The 21,818-nt window shown below is 41.4% G+C and overlaps 1 protein-coding gene across 1 annotated transcript in view; it reads right to left on the minus strand.

The window, feature by feature from the left end:
* LOC145393394 (uncharacterized) overlaps positions 1–21,818 on the minus strand; it is a 288,197-nt gene that overhangs the window by 32,764 nt on the left and 233,615 nt on the right. Inside the window, exons 7-8 of the mRNA XM_080267489.1 lie at positions 5,643–5,771; positions 2,466–2,468 (exon numbers count right to left, since the gene is read on the minus strand). Of these exons, the coding sequence (XP_080123615.1) occupies positions 2,466–2,468; positions 5,643–5,771 (132 nt within the window). The remainder of the gene's footprint in view (positions 1–2,465; positions 2,469–5,642; positions 5,772–21,818) is intronic.

A 21,818-nucleotide genomic window follows, 5' to 3' on the forward strand; every position in this document is an offset into this window, starting at 1 on the left:
CCAAAACTCACCCTCATTCATTAGGGCCACCCCCACATCCACTGCCCTACCTTGTACCTCCTTTACGACCCCATCCATATATATATTAAACAGCCATGGAGACATTACGCACCCCTGTTTCAGTCCCACATTGAGATCAAAGAACTCACTCAGCTCACCATCCACTCGCACCGTAGCCCTAGCTCCCTCGTACATACTCTTCACAGCACTCAACAATTTCCCCTCCACTCCACATATTCTTAATACCTTCCACATACCTTTCCTATCTATTCTGTCATAAGCTTTCTCCAAGTCCATGAAGGCAGCGTACACTTTCCTTCCCTTCTCTAGATACTTCTCCACTAAACATCTTAGAACAAATATCTGATCTACACACCCTTTTCCCTTCCTAAATCCCCCTTGTTCTTCTCCAACTAGCTCCTCTGTCATATGCCTAACCCTATCAATGAGTATTCTACCATATATTTTACCAGTCACACTAAGAAGGCAAATACCCCTATGGTTACCACATACTTCTCTCTCCCCTTTTCCTTTGTACAGAGGAACAATTATACCTGATTTCCAGTCCTCTGGAACCCTTCCCTCTTCCCAAGCCAATCTACACAACTTCCATATCCACTCCACAACAATCTCACCCCCATACCTAAGCATTTCACCACACACTCCATCAATTCCTAGGGCCTTTCCCAGCTTAATCTTCTTCATCGCTTCCACTACTTCCGACCTACTGATCTCTTCCTCCCTCCTCTCATCTCTTCTTCTCCCAGCCATTCCCCAACCACTTATACTCACACTGCTCTCACTCTCTACATTCAACAAATCCTCAAAGTGCTCCTTCCATCTCCTCAATTTCTCTCTTTTCACCACCAACAATCTATTATTCCTATCTTTCACTCCCCTACTATTTCCCCTTTCACACTGCCTTACTTTCTTTACCTCCTTCCAAAACAATTTCTTACTCTCCCTCCATTTCACACTCAGATTCCTCCCAAACTCTTCATCCACTTTCTTCTTACTCTTTTTCACATCAGTTAATTTTTTGCAATTTTTGTGCCAATTTTGGTGCAATTTGAATGTGTAGTTTCGGCTGCCCAAAATACACACACACACACACACACACACACGCACGGCTAGTGCTATAGTTTATTAGATGAGCAACTAGCAGATGAAGGTTGCTTTGCCTTCCATCTACCATTAAAGTTAAAACTTAGGTATCACTGACTGAGAAAGGATGTTAAAAAATCAGTTTTATTACAACAAAATACTATCAAAGGATTGCCTCTACTTGTTTTCAATGCAATTCTGAACAAATTCTAAAAAATTTATACTCAACAGTTGCTGATTCAATATTTCTATCTTCTGTTGCCACTCTGACTCTCCATAGTTTTTTTTTTTTTTTTTTTTTTTTTTTTTTTTTTTTTTAAATGTGGGGAAGAAGGAACCAAAGGCAATGAGCCCACAAAACCGTTCCTTCCAAGAGAGTAAACAAAATACAAGAGAGAGCCAAATTCGAGATCCATTCATTTCGAGATGCCTTGACACACTGCGTTTGAAAGACTGGAGATCACAGGAAGCAGGAAATACAGACAGAGGGAGACAGTTCCAGAGTTGACCTGTTGCATAAATGAAGGACTGGGAGTAACGGTTAACTCTTGCATTAGAGAGTTGGACAGAAAAGGGGTGACAGTTTGCTGCTAGAAGTGGAGGAATGCATGCAGACAGTTCAGAGGAACAGTGACCATTGAAGTAGCGATAAAAAAGAGATAAAGATGCAACATTGTGGCGAAGAGACAGAGGTTGAAGGGAGTCAGTAAGAGGGGGCGAGTTAAAGAGACGAAAAGACTTTGACTCCACCCTATTGAGAAGAGCTGTATTTGGGGAGCCTCCCCACACATGAGAGTTGTACTCCACACAGGGGCGGATAAAACCCCTGTATAGAGTCAACAATTGTGCAGGGGCAAAGAAGGAACGGAGTCGGCTTAGCACACCCAATCGCTTGGAAGCAGATTTTACAAGAGATGTAATATGATCTTTCCAAGACAAGTCCCGAGCAAATGAAACCCCAAGCATGTTCAACAATGATGCAGGATTAAGTTGAGTATTATTAAACATAAGTGGGTATACCTGTGGAAGATTTTGTCGGGTTGATAGGTGCAAAAACTGAGTCTTTGATGCATTAAAAACAACCAGATTATTTTTACCCCAGTCAGAGATACGAGCCAAGTCAGACATTAGGTGTGCCATAGCCTCATCCCTTGCCTGTTGAAGTAACTGCAGAGATGGACGTTGTGGGAATCGAATGGAAAGGTGAAGGGTGGAGTCATCAGCGTATAAGTGGATAGGGTTAGATGTACAGCTTAGAAGGTCACTGATGAATAAAAGGAGGAGAGTTGGTGATAGGACAGAGCCCTGAGGAACACCACTGTTAATAGATCTAGGAGAAGAACGATAGCCGTCTACAACACCTGCTATAGAACGACCAGAAAGGAAGCTGGAGATGAAGGCACAGATAGAAGGATAGAAACCGTAAGAGGGCAGTTTGGAAATTAAAGATTTATGCCAGACTTGATCGAAAGCCTTTGAGATGTCAAGTGCAATGGCAAAGCTTTCGCCAAAGTCCCAAAAGGAGGAAGATCAGGAGTCTGAAAGGTAGGTGAGAAGATCGCCTGTGGAGCGTCCCTGACGGAACCCATACTGACGATCAGAAAGAAGGTTGTGATAGGAAAGATGCTTTAAAATTTTTCTATTAAGAATAGACTCAAATGCTTTTGAGATACAGGATGTTAAAGCAATTGGACGATAGTTAGAGGGTTGGGAATGGTCACTCTTCTTTGGGACCGGCTGAATGAGAGCAAACTTCCAGCAAGAAGGAAAGGTACAAGATGACAGACAAAGGCGAAAGAGTTTGCCTAGGCAGGGTGTAAGCACAGAAGCACAGTTCTTGAGAACAACAGGAGGGACTCCATCAGGCCCATATGCCTTATTAGTACTGAGGCCAGTAATGGCACAAAATACATCAACTGAAGAAATTTTAATGTTAGCCATGAGGAAGTCAGAGGGGGGAAGTGATGGAGGAACAGCACCAGAAATCGTCTAAGGTGAAGTTGGAGGAGAAAGTCTGAGCGAAGAGATCTGCTTTATCAGTAGAAGAAATAGCTACAGAGCCATCAGAGTAGAAAAGAGGAGGGAAGGATGATGAGGTAAAGTTGTTAGAAAGGTTTTTGGCAAGGTGCCAGAAGGAGCGAGAAGAGTTCGAGTTAGAGAGTTGAGAGCATTTTGTACGGATGAAATTATTTTTAACAGTGCGAAGAACAGACTTAGCACGATTCCGGGCAGAAATGTATAAAAGATGTGATTCAGGGGTGAGTTGGCTCCGGTACCTTTTATAGGCCCTCTCCTTGTTGTGGACAGCATTAGAACAAGCGTGATTAAACCAAGGCTTTCGTGCATTAGTCAAAGGATATGAGAAAGGAATGTATGCTTCCATGCCCGAGAGAATAACCTCCGTAATGCGCAAGGCACACCCAGATGGCTCCCGGCCATGGAAGCACTAATCATTCCAAGGAAAATCAAATAAGTACTGCCTGAGGGCCTCCCAATCCGCAGCTCCAAAGTGCCAGAGATGTTTTTTTGGAGGGTCCGCAAGTCGTACCGGAGCGATAGGACAGGTTAAGGTGATAAGGTTGTGATCGGAGGAGCCCAACGGAGAGAAAGGATTAACTAAGGCTCATCAAATTTCATGTAACCATGACTTAGCTGTGGCAGTGGTCTATTTCTGACAGATAAAACAAAAAAATGATTGTAGTGTTGGCTTTACGTATTTCTTTGCGGGCCAAGTAAATGCAATAATCTCATTTTTTCATTACATTCAAATAACTTCACTCGGATTAAGGGAGACTTCTTGAACTGGAGTCGTCAGCTACAGCCTTCATTAACCAACTGAATATTAGATGTTTTACATAAGGGAAACAAAACAGTCTGGTGATGGCAACAATTAAAAAAAGTGACTGTAGTGGGGGGCTGAAGTAAAAACGGGGTATTAATTTTGCTGAAGAGGAGGAGGAGGAGGAGGAGGAGGAGGAGGGAAACGAAGATTAAAAAGAAAAGAAAACATTAATAATAACTAGGAGAGGGAGGCGGAGGAGGAGGACGACTAAAAAGAAGACGAGAAAAGAATACAAAAGTAGCAGCAGCCGCGGCGGCGGCGACGGCAGCAATAGTAATAATAATAATAATAATAACAACAACAATAATTAGTAGTAGCAGTAGAAGAAAAAGAAAAAGAAAAATGATGATGATGATGATGATGATGATGATGAGGAGGAGGAGGAGGAGGTGTGGATGATAATGAAGAGCAGCAGAAGCCACTTAAATTCCGAATGGTCCCTTATGTACATGACTGAGCAATACCAAAAGGTCTGCAGAGAGTATATACAAAACACAACAATCAATAAGTAACCACAAATTCATCACAAGCCACTGATGTTCGACAATGAAACACCATATTTACTTAAAGAATACCAAAATATGATGCGAGTAAATGAAACATGGAATACCAAATTCCGTTGATTTTGTCAACACGCTACACGACAAAACATCTAGTAGGCTACATACATAAAAACGCAAATCTATGTATTAATCGTAAAAGGAAAAATGAAGTGAAAAACAACTGGATATTAATAGAAAACCCTGCTGGTGCAAAGAAAATGCTATATTGGACTGACCCTGAACTGCGGTTAGTCTGTGATAACGAAATAAAACTACTGTAGGCAAAGTGAATAATGGATGAAACATCAGTGCTGCCGAAAAAAATAAAGTTCAAGGGAATGCATAAAGAGGATACACGACGCTACATTATGTAATTAACTCCTTTAGATCGATTGTTTTTTATACTTTTGCAATTTTAAGACGATTATATTCAGCTTAGGTGGGACTTTTTGAACTAAAAGAGATTATACATAGCCTTCATTAACCCCTTCACTACGAGGGGGTACAACTACCAAACTTGGAAATAATGAAAACAGACACCATACTAAACAGTCCAATAACCAAAGACGAGTAAGAGGAAACACCATCAGTACATTATCATCATAAAAGTAGACATACAAAAAGATAATTCACTACATAGAAGAAAGGTCATTGTACATATTCTTAATAAATAACTATAACTGCAAAGAAAAACCCGAGAAAGTAAAAACAAAACAAAGTAGACCAAAGACACAACGGGGGGGAAACAATTAGGACAAAAATGAAAAAAATGCGGAAAACGAGAAAACTAAACTCCAAAAGGAAAATTATCGAGAAAACCCCCCCAAAGATTGAGAAGGATGAATTAAAAAGAAAATCCAGAGAAAGTATGATCAATAAATCAAGAACTGAAAGAGGAGAAAAGTAAGAAATTATATATATATATATATATATATATATATATATATATATATATATATATATATATAAAGTGAGAAGCCCGAAGTCTGTGTTAAAACATCGGAACAAAAATAAGAAGCAAACAAACAAAATTTATTAGAGGCGCTACTGTAACAGAAAAAGTCCTGAAAAACAAACTCTGAGGAAGCGAAAATTCAGGGAGATAGAAATTAAATTTGAAAGAGAGAGAGAGAGAGAGAGAGAGAGAGACCAACCCTGAGCGGATCTGTCTCCTTGACGTCAGCCTCCTCAGCCACAGCATCCTGGCGTGGCAGTTCCCCTCTCCGCCTCTCTCCCTCCACACTCCTCTGTTGCTGATTCTGCTGTTGCTGTTGTAACTGCAGCTGTAAGAGGAGGGGGAGCAGCAAGTGAGAGGACATAATTTATGAGGGCTCAGGTAAACAGCATACTCCCGACTCTTGTCTTCCACTCCACGCCTCTTATTACATCTCTCTCTCTCTCTCTCTCTCTCTCATGTATATATATATATATATATATATATATATATATATATATATATATATATATATATATACACACACACACACACACTCTACGGTAAAACATGGCGGGATACCGCATACTCAGATGAAAGGAATCTAGAAAGAGATCAGCTGGATAAATAATCTAAAAATATATTCATATGGTGGTGTACATGGTTTACTTGCACTACTATAAGCTTAACGCTGGGCCCACATGCACACTACATGCGGATCTGGGTTTGGGATCATCCACTCCCACTCATTCTCCATGTACAGCCACGGTAGCGGAACGAGCGCGCGCGAGAGCACACACACACACACACACACACACACACACACACACACACACACACACACACACACACACACACACACACACACACACACACCACTGAGCTCTATAGTATGGAGAGGCTATCCCCGCATCGACCGCGTAACTTTAGACGCCACGCTGAAACACTCGCACTCATCGCCTCCATCATGGTAATGCAATTGAAACACCGTTCTTAGCTTGCTGTTTCTGTTTCGCTGTTGCTTAACATAAGCTGAGCAGTGGACCATGGCACTATATTTTTCGAATGCATCGGCTGATTCCAAAAGGTGCGGACGTCGGGTGTACTGCATACAGTAAACACCATCAGCGCCGCCCTGTGCCCGCCGCTACGCGGAGCTACCCTTCAGAATGCCTCTCCATAATATAGAGCTCAATGGGGCGCGCGCGCACACACACGCACGCACGCACACACACACACGCGCACACACACACACACACACACACACACACACACATCATTCTGACAGCTTCGTTACATACCAGCGTATAATTCAAAGTTGCTAATCGCTTTTCATATAAGCGGCTGCGTACAGAACCCCAACAAATACAACTCATTCTTCAGCAGTCACCCATGAACACAAGGATCTTAACCCAATTTTCGAACTAATAAGAGCTTGTACGAAGATTAATTGTTTCCTGTATTCATCAACTAAGGACTCAGATTCTCGTCAGCCTAGGGGATTTTCTAGCGCCTGTGTTTTACAGACATAGGATATTCAGAATATTACAATTCAATACTACAGACAAAAACGCCAGAGTATAATTCAGTACTTTTATCCTTCTTAGAGCTTAATATTGATATAAGCTGCACAGGTAACTAGGCTGCATAGGTAACATACAAGAGAATATTACCGTACCGTATGCAGAAATAAACTCATAATGAAGAGGTACCTGACAGCCTCCAAACGCAGGGAAATACGACCAAATTCTGCAGCAGTTATCGAAGTTGGGCAGAAAGTACGGCAGCAAACACAAGCCAACTATTTCCCAGCTCCAACCCCGCAGTGTGGAGGATATAAATAAATAAATACATATAAGAATGAGGAGAGCGCCGTCAGCCACATCCACCTCCAGTGCGGCGGAAAAGAAAGATAGTTTAGAGCTGAGAGAGAGAGAGAGAGAGAAATATTTTCAAGATCAGGCACGCAAGCAGACTCACGCCGCGCCTCCAGGTCAGGGTGATAGTGACCCAGGATAACAGGTGTAGGTCAGGGGTCATGGAGGTGAGGGTGTGGGAAGGTGAGCGTGTGGGGAGGTGAGCGTGTGGGGAGGTGAGGGTGTGGGAGGGTGGGAGTGTGAGGAGGTGAGGATAAGGGGAGGGGAGGATGTGGGGAGGTGAATGGAGAGGCGAAGGTGAAGGGAGGTGAGTGGGGAAATGACGGTGTGGGGAGGGGAAAGGGGAGGTGACGTAAGGTAAATAAAAGCGTCTTGAGATGGTCAATACAGAGGTTTAAAAGCTCGTCATCGCAGGCAAGGGATTAATAATAATAACGTGATTTCTAATGGTGCTTGTCTATAAATGGTGGTTTCACCTTTTCACCACGACCACGTCTTTTTAAAGTTTATCTTCCAATCTCTATTGAAGTTTATATGGCTTCCGAGTGACTATTTCAAACAGGAGGACACTATGTACGTTTCACAAACCTAATCACAACCAACGGGCTCTCTAAAGCAGAATATAATCGTCTGATAGTGGAAAAAATAACTTAAAATAATTATCATAATGCAGGGATTAAATGATTTCACTTCAGTGATTAAAAATAAAACCTACCTTTGTAATGTGATGCAATACAAGACAGACAAGCCTTCAGAATTACTAACACCCATATACCAACATACATTGACTGGTAAGATGTAAGGATTTACAGTTAGGATATTTAATCTCTACCTATTTACACACACACACACACACACACAAAACCAATTCCTAAAAATCTATTTGCACAAAAAATGAGAAAAGAACCCAAAATTTGATTTGCCTAATGAACCTCAACTAACCGGTAAAACACACACACACACACACACACACACACACACACACACACACACACACACACACACACACACACACACCAATTTTTTTTAATCGTGCCACCACAGTTCAGTCATGTTATTTAAAAACAAAGCAAATTTTCGTCACTCAAAACTGGCAACTTTTTACCGCAGATACTTAAAAAAGAAATTCAACTTTTTACATTTACTGATTCATATACCTTCATTTTTTGAAACCACACTATAGGTCAGTCACTCATAAATCTCTCTCTCTCTCTCTCTCTCTCTCCCTCCCTCCCTCCCTCCCTCTCTCTCTCTCTCTCTCTCTCTCTCTCACACACACACACACACAATCTAATTTTTATCACACAAAACTGGCCGGCTCGTTTGTCCTGGCCACTTTAATCCCGGTCACCTTTAGGATACATTACTCCAGCAAACAGGTAAATACATCCACCACATCAATTGCCCGGCGGGGTTGTAACTGGACGAGCTGGGTATTTAAAACTTTATACGCTATTCTGGCTAACACCAAACGATTATGGTTGTTGCGAGAAATATTGGGAATTAAATCAAGTACAAAATATCGTCGTCTTCTATGAGTACCAGAATTCTGAAATTTCCCTATTTGAAATCGTTATTTTTTTTTTTACATTAAATAAAATCGTTTAACCCAAATGGATTTTTTTCATATACACCCAGATAAAGGCAGACGATTTTCTTTCACTATATGAGTATCTATCTGGCTGAAGGAGTTAAGACGTTAAAGAAATGTGGATCAAGGAACATGAATATTATTACCTTTGGAGACCAAATATTCACTAACCTTAATGATCCGACACTGGGGAAAAATACCCTGCCTAAGTTTCAGTAGGCATGAAACGTTTAAACTGATCTTGGATTAAGTGTATTGGCCTATTTTAATACTGACTGCAAAGGAAGTCGGCACTAAACTACTATGCGGTGAAGTGTGTTGCATAAAGGTGACAATGAAGATAACAAAGGTGGGCATTAAGCTGATCTTGAATGAAATGTACCTAACACAGGTTACTAAAGAATATGAACTAAACAAAACCGTAAGATTTTTTTGTGTGTGTGCTGATTAAAACAGACTCTTCATTCAGATACCTCTTGGCATTATGATACTGTACGAACATACATTTCCTATGAAAGGAACACATTCAACCATATAATTTTCACTCATCTACCCACTGTGCATAACCTAACTTGGCTAACCTAACTTTATCGAACGTAATCTATCCCACCTTAACCTAATCTAACGTAATTTTTCTTCGTTCACTTAGTTTCCCAGCGTCCTACTCCCACACTATATAACGGGTACTAACTTCAGGCCTCGCACATTTGTTTCCTGCGTGCTTTTTGAGAACATACAAAGCAGGTCCTATACTTCTGAAAAAAGAGGCTAGCTTGCGAATACACCTATAACCAATTTTCTTTCCTGTTTTTATCGTAAGGTTTTCCAAAATTTAGTCGCTCTGGGATTAGAAGTCTGGTAACAAAACTAGAAATATTTTTAGCAGCGTTATTTTTCAACAGGTCTCACTGTATTAAAAGAAAACACTCAAGGATAGCATAATAATAAAATTGGGAAAAGATATTAAGATTGTTTAGTTAATTTTCACCACATACACACACACACACACACACACACACACACACACACACACACACACACACACACACACACACATTTTCAGGGTACGTTGAGCTAACCAAGTATATAAAAAAAAAGTAATTATTAAATACAATCCCAGAAAGTAGTTCAGTATCTAGACAGTATACCTTATTCATAGTGACGACTTGTGAGCTCAATATATACACAGTCCAAATACGCAACGAATATGAAAAATACAAATCATTATAAGGCGCCCTCGAATTTTACAGTATTTTGTTCTCTCTCTCCCTCTCTCTCTCTAGGCAAAATACTGCACTGGAAGAATTAAACTAGATTACACAATTAAGATGTGAGGGTTGCGTTAAATGAACATGGAAAATACAAAATACCTGGATTACAAAATTAGGTTATGCCAGGAAGGTAATACAACGATGTACCGTACAGGCAATAACACCATTACAATATATCAGGTATAAATACGTAGCTAGGATATAAAAACATGAAGGACTAATCAAGCAAATGAGGATGTTACGATAATTGATGTAAAGTTTGCATTTTTTATTATTTAACTCAGTAACCTAATCAAGTAATTTTTCCTGAACTGATAATTCTTCACGAACTCGAAAAGATGACCAATTTAACCCTTTCAATACGGTGGCGTCCCGCATGATTTACTGCCTCCAGACGATTTTACTCAACTCAGGAAAGCTCTCTCGTACTACATGGACTAACAAAAGCTATATCTGACCTCTCCAGTTCGAAGAAGTCTCATCTAGCTGAAGAAAATCGTCTGAAGATAGAATTAAATGAACAACACTTTATCAGAGTGGTAATGGCTTCCTACACAGTCGCAACGTTTTGTTTTGACTGTGTGTGTGTGTGTGTGTGTGTGTGTGTGTGTGTTTTGATGTTTGTAAGCGCATGAACCATTAGCCCCTTCACTACGATGTCTTGTTATTTATTTTATTCTTCTTACCTTCAGACGATTTTGTTCGCCCGTGGAGGAAAATCAATCCAAGAAGGCGTTAATGGAGACAACTGCTTACCTCGTCACTACAAATGGTTTCTCAAATGTTTAAAAAAAATCATCTGGACGTAGGAAGAATACTGTGGCTGCCCTAACTTATCTGTGCGTGAACTCCGTGGACTGCAGGCTGAAGTTGTTTCACACCTCCCTGACAAAGCTTACCAGACTGGGGGTTCTTTTCCAGTAAGATGCTAACAAAATGGAACCAACCTTTGCCACTCTCAAACTCCAATGACACACGATTGGGACAAAATTCTAGAGTTGTTCAGACTATGTGAGGGTGATTAGTTCCAGTATTAAGACATCTAAGTTCCCATGACTCGCCTTCAGCTTAATAACATCGACTGGCGTAAACTTGAACAGTATATTAGAGTTGTTCTGACCATGAGAGAGCTTATTTGGTGACAGTCAATACTAAGCCATGAGGTCAAAGGCAGATGGTTGGTTGATTTGCCCTCTCGATTCCAAGGATGCTGTGTGTCAGGTGTGTATTATATCGAGCCAATTTACACCTGTAGTTAATAGGCCTGTATTCAAACTTCTGAGATTTCGCTACACCTCTTCTTTAAAGATTTATCCTGCATAATACACCTCAATATCCTCCTGTATATTAGCGATGCAAACAATGTCTATTAAAATGATGTACAAATAGCAGAAAAGAGGACGTTGGAAAAAAAAAAAAAAAAAAAAATCGGCGGGGGAAGGTGTTACGAAGGGTCCTATTCCACGTGAAATATGGTGTATAATCAGGACGTCACGTGAATTACACACAAATTATACAATAAATCAGCGTAAAAAATACGTGAATATTTATGTAATTTGTTTCTGGACACTGCATCATTTTCTCCATGATACATCGCAACCAGGTGGAAGCAGTGGTCATCATCATCACTACAATCACCACCACCATTATTCATCACCACTACCATCGCTACCACTATCATTACTTATTACCACAACCATCACTACCACTACCACTATTCATCACCACCACCACCACAACACCACCACCATCATCACTACCACTACTATTATTTATCATCACCATCACCATTACTCTTCATCACCATCATTCTCCTGGCCTTTCTTCCAACCAAAAAGTGGAATAAGCTTAGTGGAGACATCTCGCTGTGAAAGGGTTAACACGAAGAGCAAAATCTGGATGAAATGTGTTACCATAATTTACCTTATTTTACCAAGACGTCTCATTACTATTTCCTTTTTTCTTTTTTTTTTTTCAGTTTAGTAAAATTCAAAACTGGAGAGGCGGGATATATCTTTCATTTACCTTTTCGAGCAAGCTTCCCCCCCCCCCCAAAGCCGAATAACACCGTCTGGAAGAAACATGGATAAAATTTTCTGGAGGTAAGATAATAACTATAACAACACGTCATCGTACTGAGAGGACCAAAACATTGAGAGAGAGAGAGAGAGAGAGAGAGAGAGAGAGAGAGAGAGAGAGAGAATCAAGTACCATATTTAACACACACACACACACACACACACACACACACACACACACACACACACACACACAGATTTCCCACCACCACAAAAACTCTCCACACCGGGCATAAAATATCAGGCAATAAATACCAGGAGAATATTTCACCACTCACCGCCAAACCAACCGTGCGAAAATTAACCATGGCAAATATGTGACCTGGTTTTTGCATGCATAATTACTGCACTGTCCATTACTTGTGGCTAATGAACCTAATCCTGCATGATTTACCTGCACTGTGATAAATACTTGTAGGAAATAACTCACGCGAAGCTGAATTATGGCAAGGCATGTAACATTAAAGTGTGAAAAGGAGTGTGCGGATCAAGTATAGCGAAGGAAAACCATGTGAAAAGGATTGTATATACTCATGGTATTGCTGGCCCTTGAAAAATATTACGACAGCGCGACCAGCGAGGGATACTGGAATGTGTTACGTATATACAGTGTGGAAGGAAAACTGCTGAATGCTGTGGAGTTTCTTAGATGGACGTGAAGTAAATGTGCGGGTAGATGGATGTCAAGGAAGGTGACTTAGTATTATATGTATGTGCTTATAACAGGGCAGAATGCTGTTGGTTCACTAAAAGGAGCGATAAGAAGTAGGAAGGTAAATATGGACGTAATAAAAAACAGAAAAGAAAAAGAAAAGGGAAGAAATCGCTGAATGACAGTACTGTGATCCCCTTTCTAATGCATGGAAGTGAAGCCTGGACCCTGCTGGAAGAAAAAAGTCAACAGTGAGGGGAGTGGTAATGAATTCTTATTGACGAGCATGTGATGGTAAATGGTGATACGGACAAATGAGGAAGTTAAGAAGCATTGTGGTGCTGACGTGGATGTGGCTGTGGGTCTTAAGGGAATTACTTTGAGATGGTTTGGCCATGTGGAGAGGAGAGGATGAAGAGAATGGCTGCAAAAGTTTAAGTGAGTAAGGTGGAGGGGGAGAGAGGGAGATCAAGGATGAGATGGAGAGATATGAGGATGGAGGATGTGAGCTGAAGGAAGGGCAGCCAAATGGCAGAGGACTCAGCGACGTGAAGGCGATTTGTTTGTGGCCACCTCTCACGGAATTAAGGCGTGCGTCTGGCAACAGGTTTATACGTGTAGGTAGTTTATATATACCTATATACCGTACATATCTATCTATCTATCTATCTATATATATGTGTGTGTGTGTGTGTGTGTGTGTGTGTGTGTGTGTGTGTGTGTGTGTGTGTGTGTGTGTGTGTGTGTGTGTGTGTGTGAGAGAGAGAGAGAGAGAGAGAGAGAGAGAGAGAGAGAGAGACCCATCGACATGTCATAAAAACACCCGCAATTATTTCATTACACCAGTCCTGAATGAAACAGCCCTGGCATGTACTCCACTATGGACGATGGTTAACAGCTCCCAAATGGTGACATGTGAAGGTGTGTGCAACATTGGAGAACTGCAAAGTCCCATGAAACGGACAGTGAAATTTACGGTGATAGTCGGGTGCATAAAGGGGGGGAAAAATCAAGCAGACAACAGGGAGACAGACATATTGTGTTTACCCTACTGTGTTGTTTGTCTTGGTCTACAGGAGTAATTAACTCTCTCTCTCTCTCTCCTCCCCACCCTTCACCCTTCTCCCCGTCCTACTTCACTCCCTTCATGGTTTATTATCCTGAAAGCAAATAATTTGACGTCACAGTTATAGTCATCACCGTAACAAAAAGCCTTGAATTTACCAGGTCTGCTACAGTTTGTTTTCCTTTTTGTATGCCTTTGTAATCTGTTTGTACCCCTTCCTCAGCCCCTCTCCTCTCTTCTGCCCTCTCCCTCCCCACTCACTCCCCTTTCTAATTCCTCTCCCTAACCAACTCCACTTCCCTTTACTCCGTCCCTACCCCCTCTTCCATATCCCTCTCCCTTTCCCCTCTCCCTCATTCTCTGTATCTCATTACCCTTCCCCTTCCTTATCCCTCTTCTCTCCCCTTCCCACTCACTCCCCCTCCATGTCTCTTATACCAATCACACACTTTTCTGCAGTCCACTCTCGCCCCCTTCCTCTCATCCATCTTTACCCAATTTTAAACTCTCTCTCTCTCTCTCTCTCTCTCTCTCTCTCTCTCTCTCTCTCTCTCTCTCTCATCAGGGGGAGTTATGTCTCTCTCTATATATACACGCTCCGTTGCTAAATTTGCCTCTAATGATATCTGACATCTAATCTCTTGCTTATTTTTTCTTTTATGTCCCTCCCCTTCCACCCTCATTACCTCCTCTCTTTCTCTTTCTCCCTTTTCACGGAAATTTTCAGATTATTTTTCCATTCCCGTAATTTTTCCCCTTTCTCTTCTTCATATATAACTGTTTGCCCTGTCTGTTTTATATCTGCTCATTATGTCCATCCATCTCTCTTCTATTCGTTTGTATGCTTTCTCTCACATTAGTTTTAATTCTTTAACCACCTTTATTTTTCTGCAATAAAATAAAGATCATCTGAAGTTTGCAAGACCAAAGCACTTCAAGTCCTACCACCGCTGAGAATGGTTCTGTTTAAAACCCTTTCGTTGTGTACAGTTTCTCGCGGGTACAAAAAATCGTCAGGAGTTTGCTAGAATAAAATACCTACGTTGTACCACCACACAAAAGTTACATAGATCTGGACTCACCTGTGTAGAGTTTATTTATCTATCTATCTATCTAGAGCCAGACGCCTTAATCCTGTAAGGGGTGACAGGAAAAAATGCATCCACGTCGTCCTGTCATTTGTCATTTGGTTGCCCTTCCTCCGCCTCACTTCCCCTCTCTCATATACCGATAACACTCTACTCCACACACACTCGATTTCCCCCTCCACCTCACATGCACTCCCCTAGTTTGTCAGGGTTTTTCACTGGCAAAAAAATTCGCATGCACTGAGCGAAAATAAAATATCGTATCTTTTTCCCACCGTGTTTAGGAGTGTTAGGGACGTGTGTGGTGAGATATTTTCGGTGGAGGGAAAGAGAGAGGGTATAGCGCACTTACTTTCCTCTAGCGTTGGAGGAATTCCTGCAAATGGTGACACCGATATACTTGGGTAGCTACACTGCCCAGCTGTACAAAATCCTTCAACCTCACCCTATCCCCCGAAAGGAAGAGGATGGACTACCGGATGAGGGCAACTTCATGCTGCCATGCAATAAGCTCATGTTTCAGATCCTCCTCCTCCACTTGACATAGTACCCCAACCCTTTTCAGTTCCGTTAATGATAAAGTGCAGACAGATTTGAGGATCGATTTGACTAGTAACCAACTATTCACTTATCTCATATTAAAGCATGTACGACTTCCATACAACTATGGCACAATATTCAAGTTGGGAGAGTGGCCCAGTTTCGTCATTTTTTTTTTCTTTAATGCTATGAAGGACCCAAGGACTTCAAGCCCACAGCTGTTCTCTCGACGAAAAAAAAAAAAAAAAAAAAAAAAAAAAAAAAAAAAAAAGAGGGGGGGAGCCAAACTCGAGATTCGTTCACCTCGAGACGCCTGGATCCACTGCATTTAAATGACTGGAGGTCATAAGCGGAGAGAAATACTCACTCAGAATGACAGTTCCGTATCTGATCTGTTGCATACATAAAGGACTGGGAATATCCGTTTACTCTTGCATTAGGGCGCTGGAGAGAAAAAGGGCGAAAGTGCTCTGCCAAACGGGTGATACGCGCCCGCCATAATGGAGGAGGGATGCATGCAGACAGTTCAGGGCAGCAGCGATAACTGAAGTGGCTACAGTAAAGAGATAAAGATGCAACAGTATAGCAGAGAGGGAGATATTGAGGAGAGCAAGGGGAGCGGAGCTGATGAAACGCAAGGCCCTTGACTCCATCCTGTTTAGAAAAGCTGTACGTGGGGACCCGCCTCATACGTGTCGGTTTTACTCCATACATGGGTGACTGAGGGTCTTGAGTGTACTAAGTCAACAACTGTGAGGAGGTAGAGAAGGCACGGGCCCAGCTTGGCACACCTAATCTCTTGGAAGCAGATATTGCATGAGAGGTAATGTGATCTTTCCATCACAGGTCCTCAGAGAATGAAACCCCAAGGATATTGACAGACGACGAATGATTGTGTGGTATATTGTTGAATACAACTGGTGGAATGAGATAAAAGAACTAATGCAATAGAAAAAGGCACTGTATTGAAAGTACCTGTAAGAGGTGAATGTGTGAGCTTGGGAGAAATTCGAGTGGAACGGTATACTATATCAAAGAGAACGGTCAGTGAGTTGAAGGAAAGCAACTGAATGAGGTTGTGACAATATATCGAGGAGTTCCCAGGGGTGTAAGACTCAGTTTTGAAAGGAGCAAATAGTGTTAACATGAAACATACAGAATGCAGTAAGGAGAGCGAACGGATAAGTAAATGAGAATTTATCTGGAAAGAGAGAAGGTAGAGAAAGCCTTACAGATTGGGTGAGGGAAAGCAGCAGGAAAGGATGGGATTATTTTTTGTTTTGGGAACTGTGTGAAAAATATACAAAGAAAGGGAAGGGAAATCTGTATACAGCTTTTACGGACCTGGAGTGGTGTATGACTAGAGTGATAAATAAACCTTGCAGCTAGTATGGATATGGGATGGTTGGCAAAAACTTCAAGTACAGTGAAAGGTTTTTACCAAGAGAGTACGGCGTGAGTGAAGAGAAGAATGGTTTGAGTAATACCTGAGGTTACACCCTGAATACGCTATGTCGTCAGGATTGTTCAAGCTGTTCATGGAAGGGCTGGTGGAAGAGATAAATGTACGGTAATAGGAGGAGGAGCAAAGTCGAGGTATGCAAGGAAAGAGGGAGACTGAGACGTGTACAAGTTATTTGTAGATGATACAGCACTGGTCGCAGATTCAGTAGGTAAACTTAAGCAATTAGTACTTGAATCTGAAAGAGTTTGTAAGAGGTGTAAACACGAGTCAATGAGTGAAGGGGTAAGGTGATGAGATGTTGAAGAAAGAAACAACAAAGAGACGAATATATCAGTGGGTACACTTCAGCAATTAGTATTTGAGTGTGGGAGAGTCTATGAAAAGTGAACAGTCAATGCGAGAAAGTGTAGGGTTATGAGATGTATATGAACGACAAAGCACAACGATATGAGAGTATAAATGGGGACGGTATGGAGGAAGTGAAGTGCTCTGGATACTTTGCGTGGAGACAGCAGCATATAAAACATAAGAACCTGAAATAAGTCATCTGTTAGGTGAGGGGCAAAAGAATTAGGGATGATAGGAACTGTGTGAAAGGAAAGATGTGTCTGCTGGTGCGAAAACTGGAATGTGTTATTACGGAATAGTGGGGCCGACTGTGCTGTACGGAAGCAAGGCAAGAAGTCCTGAATGTTAGAGACCGAAAAAAAGCGAAAACTTTGGAAATGAAGTGCGTAAGGCCCTTATGTTGGGGGTTAGATGGTTTGGCAGATCGAGAAAGGGCATGGTAAGGGAGGGGTGTGGAAGCAGACCTATTATGAAGGACGGACAAATCAGTGTTTAAGTGGTATGGACATAAAGAGAGAATGCATAATGAAAGACGACAGATCTACAGGTCAGAAACAGAGGGAACGAGAGGAATGATGAGGCCTCGGAAATGGTGAAGGGGTCTTGTGAAACAGATGATGAATCAATGAGTTCTGAGTATCCAGAAGGGTGAGAGGCGCGTAGGGAAGACAGCAAACTGGAATGAAGTGGATGATGGGGGGATGAACCGCTGTCAATGATCTATAACAGGCAAAGAGGTGAAGCAAATGGAGCAAACCGTTAATCACTGAGGCCTGATTATTTGCGGTTTAAAACTGTTTTGGTGCAGAACATTACATACGAAGAAAGTGAACATAAGTAAATGAGACTGCTTTCTCCTATTTTCGCTCAACCCCGCTGAAGTTGGTCACAGAGAGCATGTATATATATATATAAAAAAAAAAAAAAAAAAAAAAAAAAAAAAAGTCACATGAAAGGGTTCGGCATCTGCATCGGTCCTTATGACGTCACCTGCAGGACCGAGCTATATATCAATTTCCTCGTAAATACATTTCCACCTCCTGCTCCCTGTTACCGAAAAAGGGGCAAGGGAGGAAGAGGGGGAGGGAGGGAGAGGGGATGGTTCGAAGGAGGGCGTTGAAAGGTGGGAGGTACGGAGAGAAGGAGGGGAAGGTGAGGGAAAAGTGAAGGGCGGGGTGCAATAACTAATATATATTGATGGGGAAATAAATTTAATGTTGGTGATTCCTGGGAGAGCCACGACTTTTTCCGCATTTCTCCTGACAGCGACGTGAGCCATGGCGGGCGCTGGGTTAAAGCAATTACATTTTTATCGCACTATCTAATTCTCTTTACCCGTTCACCGTGAGGACGTTATTTTTCTTTTATTCCTTTTTCATTCGAGACGACTTTATTCGGCTTAAAATACTTATCGAGCTAAAAGGGTTAAATACAGCCTTCATTAACTAGTCCAAAATGAGTTCCTTCATACGCTGAGTAAGAGTGTGTGTGTGTGTGTGTGTGTGTGTGTGTGTGTGTGTGTGTGTGTGTGTGTGTGTGTGTGTGTGTGTGTGTGTGTGTGTGTGTGTGTGTGTGTGTGTGTGTGTGTGTGTGTGTGTGTGTGTGTGTGTGTGTGTGTGTGTGTGTGTGTGTGTGTGTGTGTGTGTGTGTGTGTGTGTGTGTGTGTGTGTGTGTGTGTGTGTGTGTGTGTGTGTGTGTGTGTGTGTGTGTGTGTGTGTGTGTGTGTGTGTGTGTGTGTGTGTGTGTGTGTGTGTGTGTGTGTGTGTGTGTGTGTGTGTGTGTGTGTGTGTGTGTGTGTGTGTGTGTGTGTGTGTGTGTGTGTGTGTGTGTGTGTGTGTGTGTGTGTGTGTGTGTGTGTGTGTGTGTGTGTGTGTGTGTGTCCCGGGAGGAAAGGGCATAACTTTGAGAAATGACTGATGAGAGAATTCTAATTAAAAACACAATATATCAACATGGGTTCAAATTTCAGTCGTTACGGAGCTACAATTACTGATGACCTTATGGGCGGAAATGATCTCCCTCATAACTCACCCATAAGTAATTGTAGTTCCGAAATGGTTCAGATTTGGACCTATGTTGATATTTTTTTAGTCAGAATTCTCCCATCTGTCATTCCCCACAGTTACGCTTTTTTCACCCCTGGACACCCTGTACACACACACACACACACACACACACACACACACACACACACACACACACACACACACACACACACACACTATCCATCTACCTTTATCTAACTGTATGTAAGTATGTATGTATCTACCAAAACAGACACACGGATAGACAGACAGACAGATAGATAGACCCAGACAGACAAAGACTGTTACAGAACGTCATCATACAGGAAAGGTTCAACAAATTCGGCTGAATATTATCACTCAAATCACATTTCACCATTATTACAAACAATTTATTCACTGCATTTTCTTCAAGGTCTTTTTTATCGCTCCAATTTTAAAACCCCTTAACGACGATAATTCCTTTTTCATTTTATTTATACCACCCTAAAACAATTTAACTGATTCGAATCCCGGCTGGGGCAGGGAACAGTTTATGGATTTGAATTTAATAAAGCAGACTTTACTGATCTACCAGAAGACCCACCGACATGTAAAAATACCCCCCCTAATACCAATACACCAGTACTGTATGAGACAGTCCTAGCATGTATTCAATATGGACGGTGGAGATTAGCGCCGAAGTGGTGACGTGGAGGTGTATGGTATATAGGAGGACTACTGGGCCTTGAGAGAGAGAGAGAGAGAGAGAGAGAGAGAGAGAGAGAGAGAGAGAGAGAGAGAGAGAGAGAGAGAGAGAGAGAGAGAGAGAGAATTTCGATGTGGTGGTGGTGTATATTCTAATCATGAAATAAAAAGACGTCCTTTGGTGATGGGGCAGACCAGATTTACAAGCATATCGACACTTTGGTCTGCACTATTAATACAGATTTTATGATTACCTAGCCACAGTAAGTTTCGTTTCATCACTGTATAAGCTGGTTTTAATATGTAGGTGTACAGAATATTCCTTCACACCTTCACTGATGGTTGACAATTATTTACATGGATTAAAAATTACAGGTTACTTCCTACATTTTCAGTCTGCTTTGCTTCCTTGAGTTAGGTTTTGTAGCTGCAAAATCTGCCCTTTAGCTTCGTCAGAATTTTTGCATTCAAATTTCAACTGCAAATGCTCGACAATTCATCTACCAGTCCATCCACTATTATCGCAACTTCTTTCCTCTTTCCCTTCTTCCTCCTCCTCCATTTTCTCTCTTCCTCGCTTTTCTCTGCCACCTAATATTGCTCTTTGCATTTCACTTTAGTTACAAATCTCGTCCTTCAGTATTGCCTTCCCATTATTTTTATGTTTTTCAGTCTTTTTCCCATCTCGTTCATTCTACATATGGTTATCACATTTCTCTTGTTCTCTTTTCACACTTTTAGCTCTCACATAATTACTACCGATTCTCTCTCTCTCTCTCTCTCTCTCTCTCTCTCTCTCTCACACACACACACACACACACACACACACACATTAAATCCATGAAGTAAACACTATCATCATTAATTTCATTTCGAAACAAAGCCAATAACACATGACTCCCAAATCGTATGAACTCAAGGCTAGGTGATCAGAGAGAGAGAGAGAGAGAGAGAGAGAGAGAGAGAGAGACTGGCCTCCTCCCCTCAGTGGCACATGATTCAAAAACCTGCCGTCTCTTTGGGATTCGAACCTATGTGCATCTAATGTCACCCCATATGGCACCCTTACACAACTAAACAGGCGTCGATTATTATTATTATTATTACGTAGGTGGGGTAAAAAAAAATGATGAGAACGACGACGATCAAGAGAATAAGGATTATAGTACAATATTATTATTATTATTATTATTATTATCATCACTGTTGTCAATGTTGTTGTGTTGTTCGTGTTCTTATTGAGCTGCACTTCTTCCCTGACAATTTCCTCCCTCTGCACTCTCAGTTCTACTCCTCTTTCGTCTCCTTCATTAGGCTTCCCTCCTTCCTCTCCAATTCTCGCTGCAATTTGCTCTCGATATATGTTTATTGTTCTGTCCATCTCTCTCTCTCTATGGATGCAATTAATGTTGATTCACGGGATATTCCTTTCACTGCAACATTTTCCGAAGACCATGGCGGGAGCTGCATTAAAGTAATTACATTATCACCGCATTACTTCATTCACTTAAAATATACTTGCCTTAATATTTTACCAGCACATTTTTCATTTCTACCGCACACTTATGCTATGTTCACGATTCTGTGGTGATTAACATTTACTTTAATATTTTACTTGAAGCAATAATAATTCTGCTCGGTTCTGAAGTGTAATAATTTTTTTCCAATATTTTTTCCATTATTTTTGCTTCACATTTGCAAACGGATAC

This window comes from Coenobita brevimanus, chromosome 24 (genome assembly GCF_032717465.1).
Source record: "Coenobita brevimanus isolate Jiangsu-jjx chromosome 24, ASM3271746v2, whole genome shotgun sequence".
NCBI lineage: Eukaryota > Metazoa > Arthropoda > Malacostraca > Decapoda > Coenobitidae > Coenobita > Coenobita brevimanus.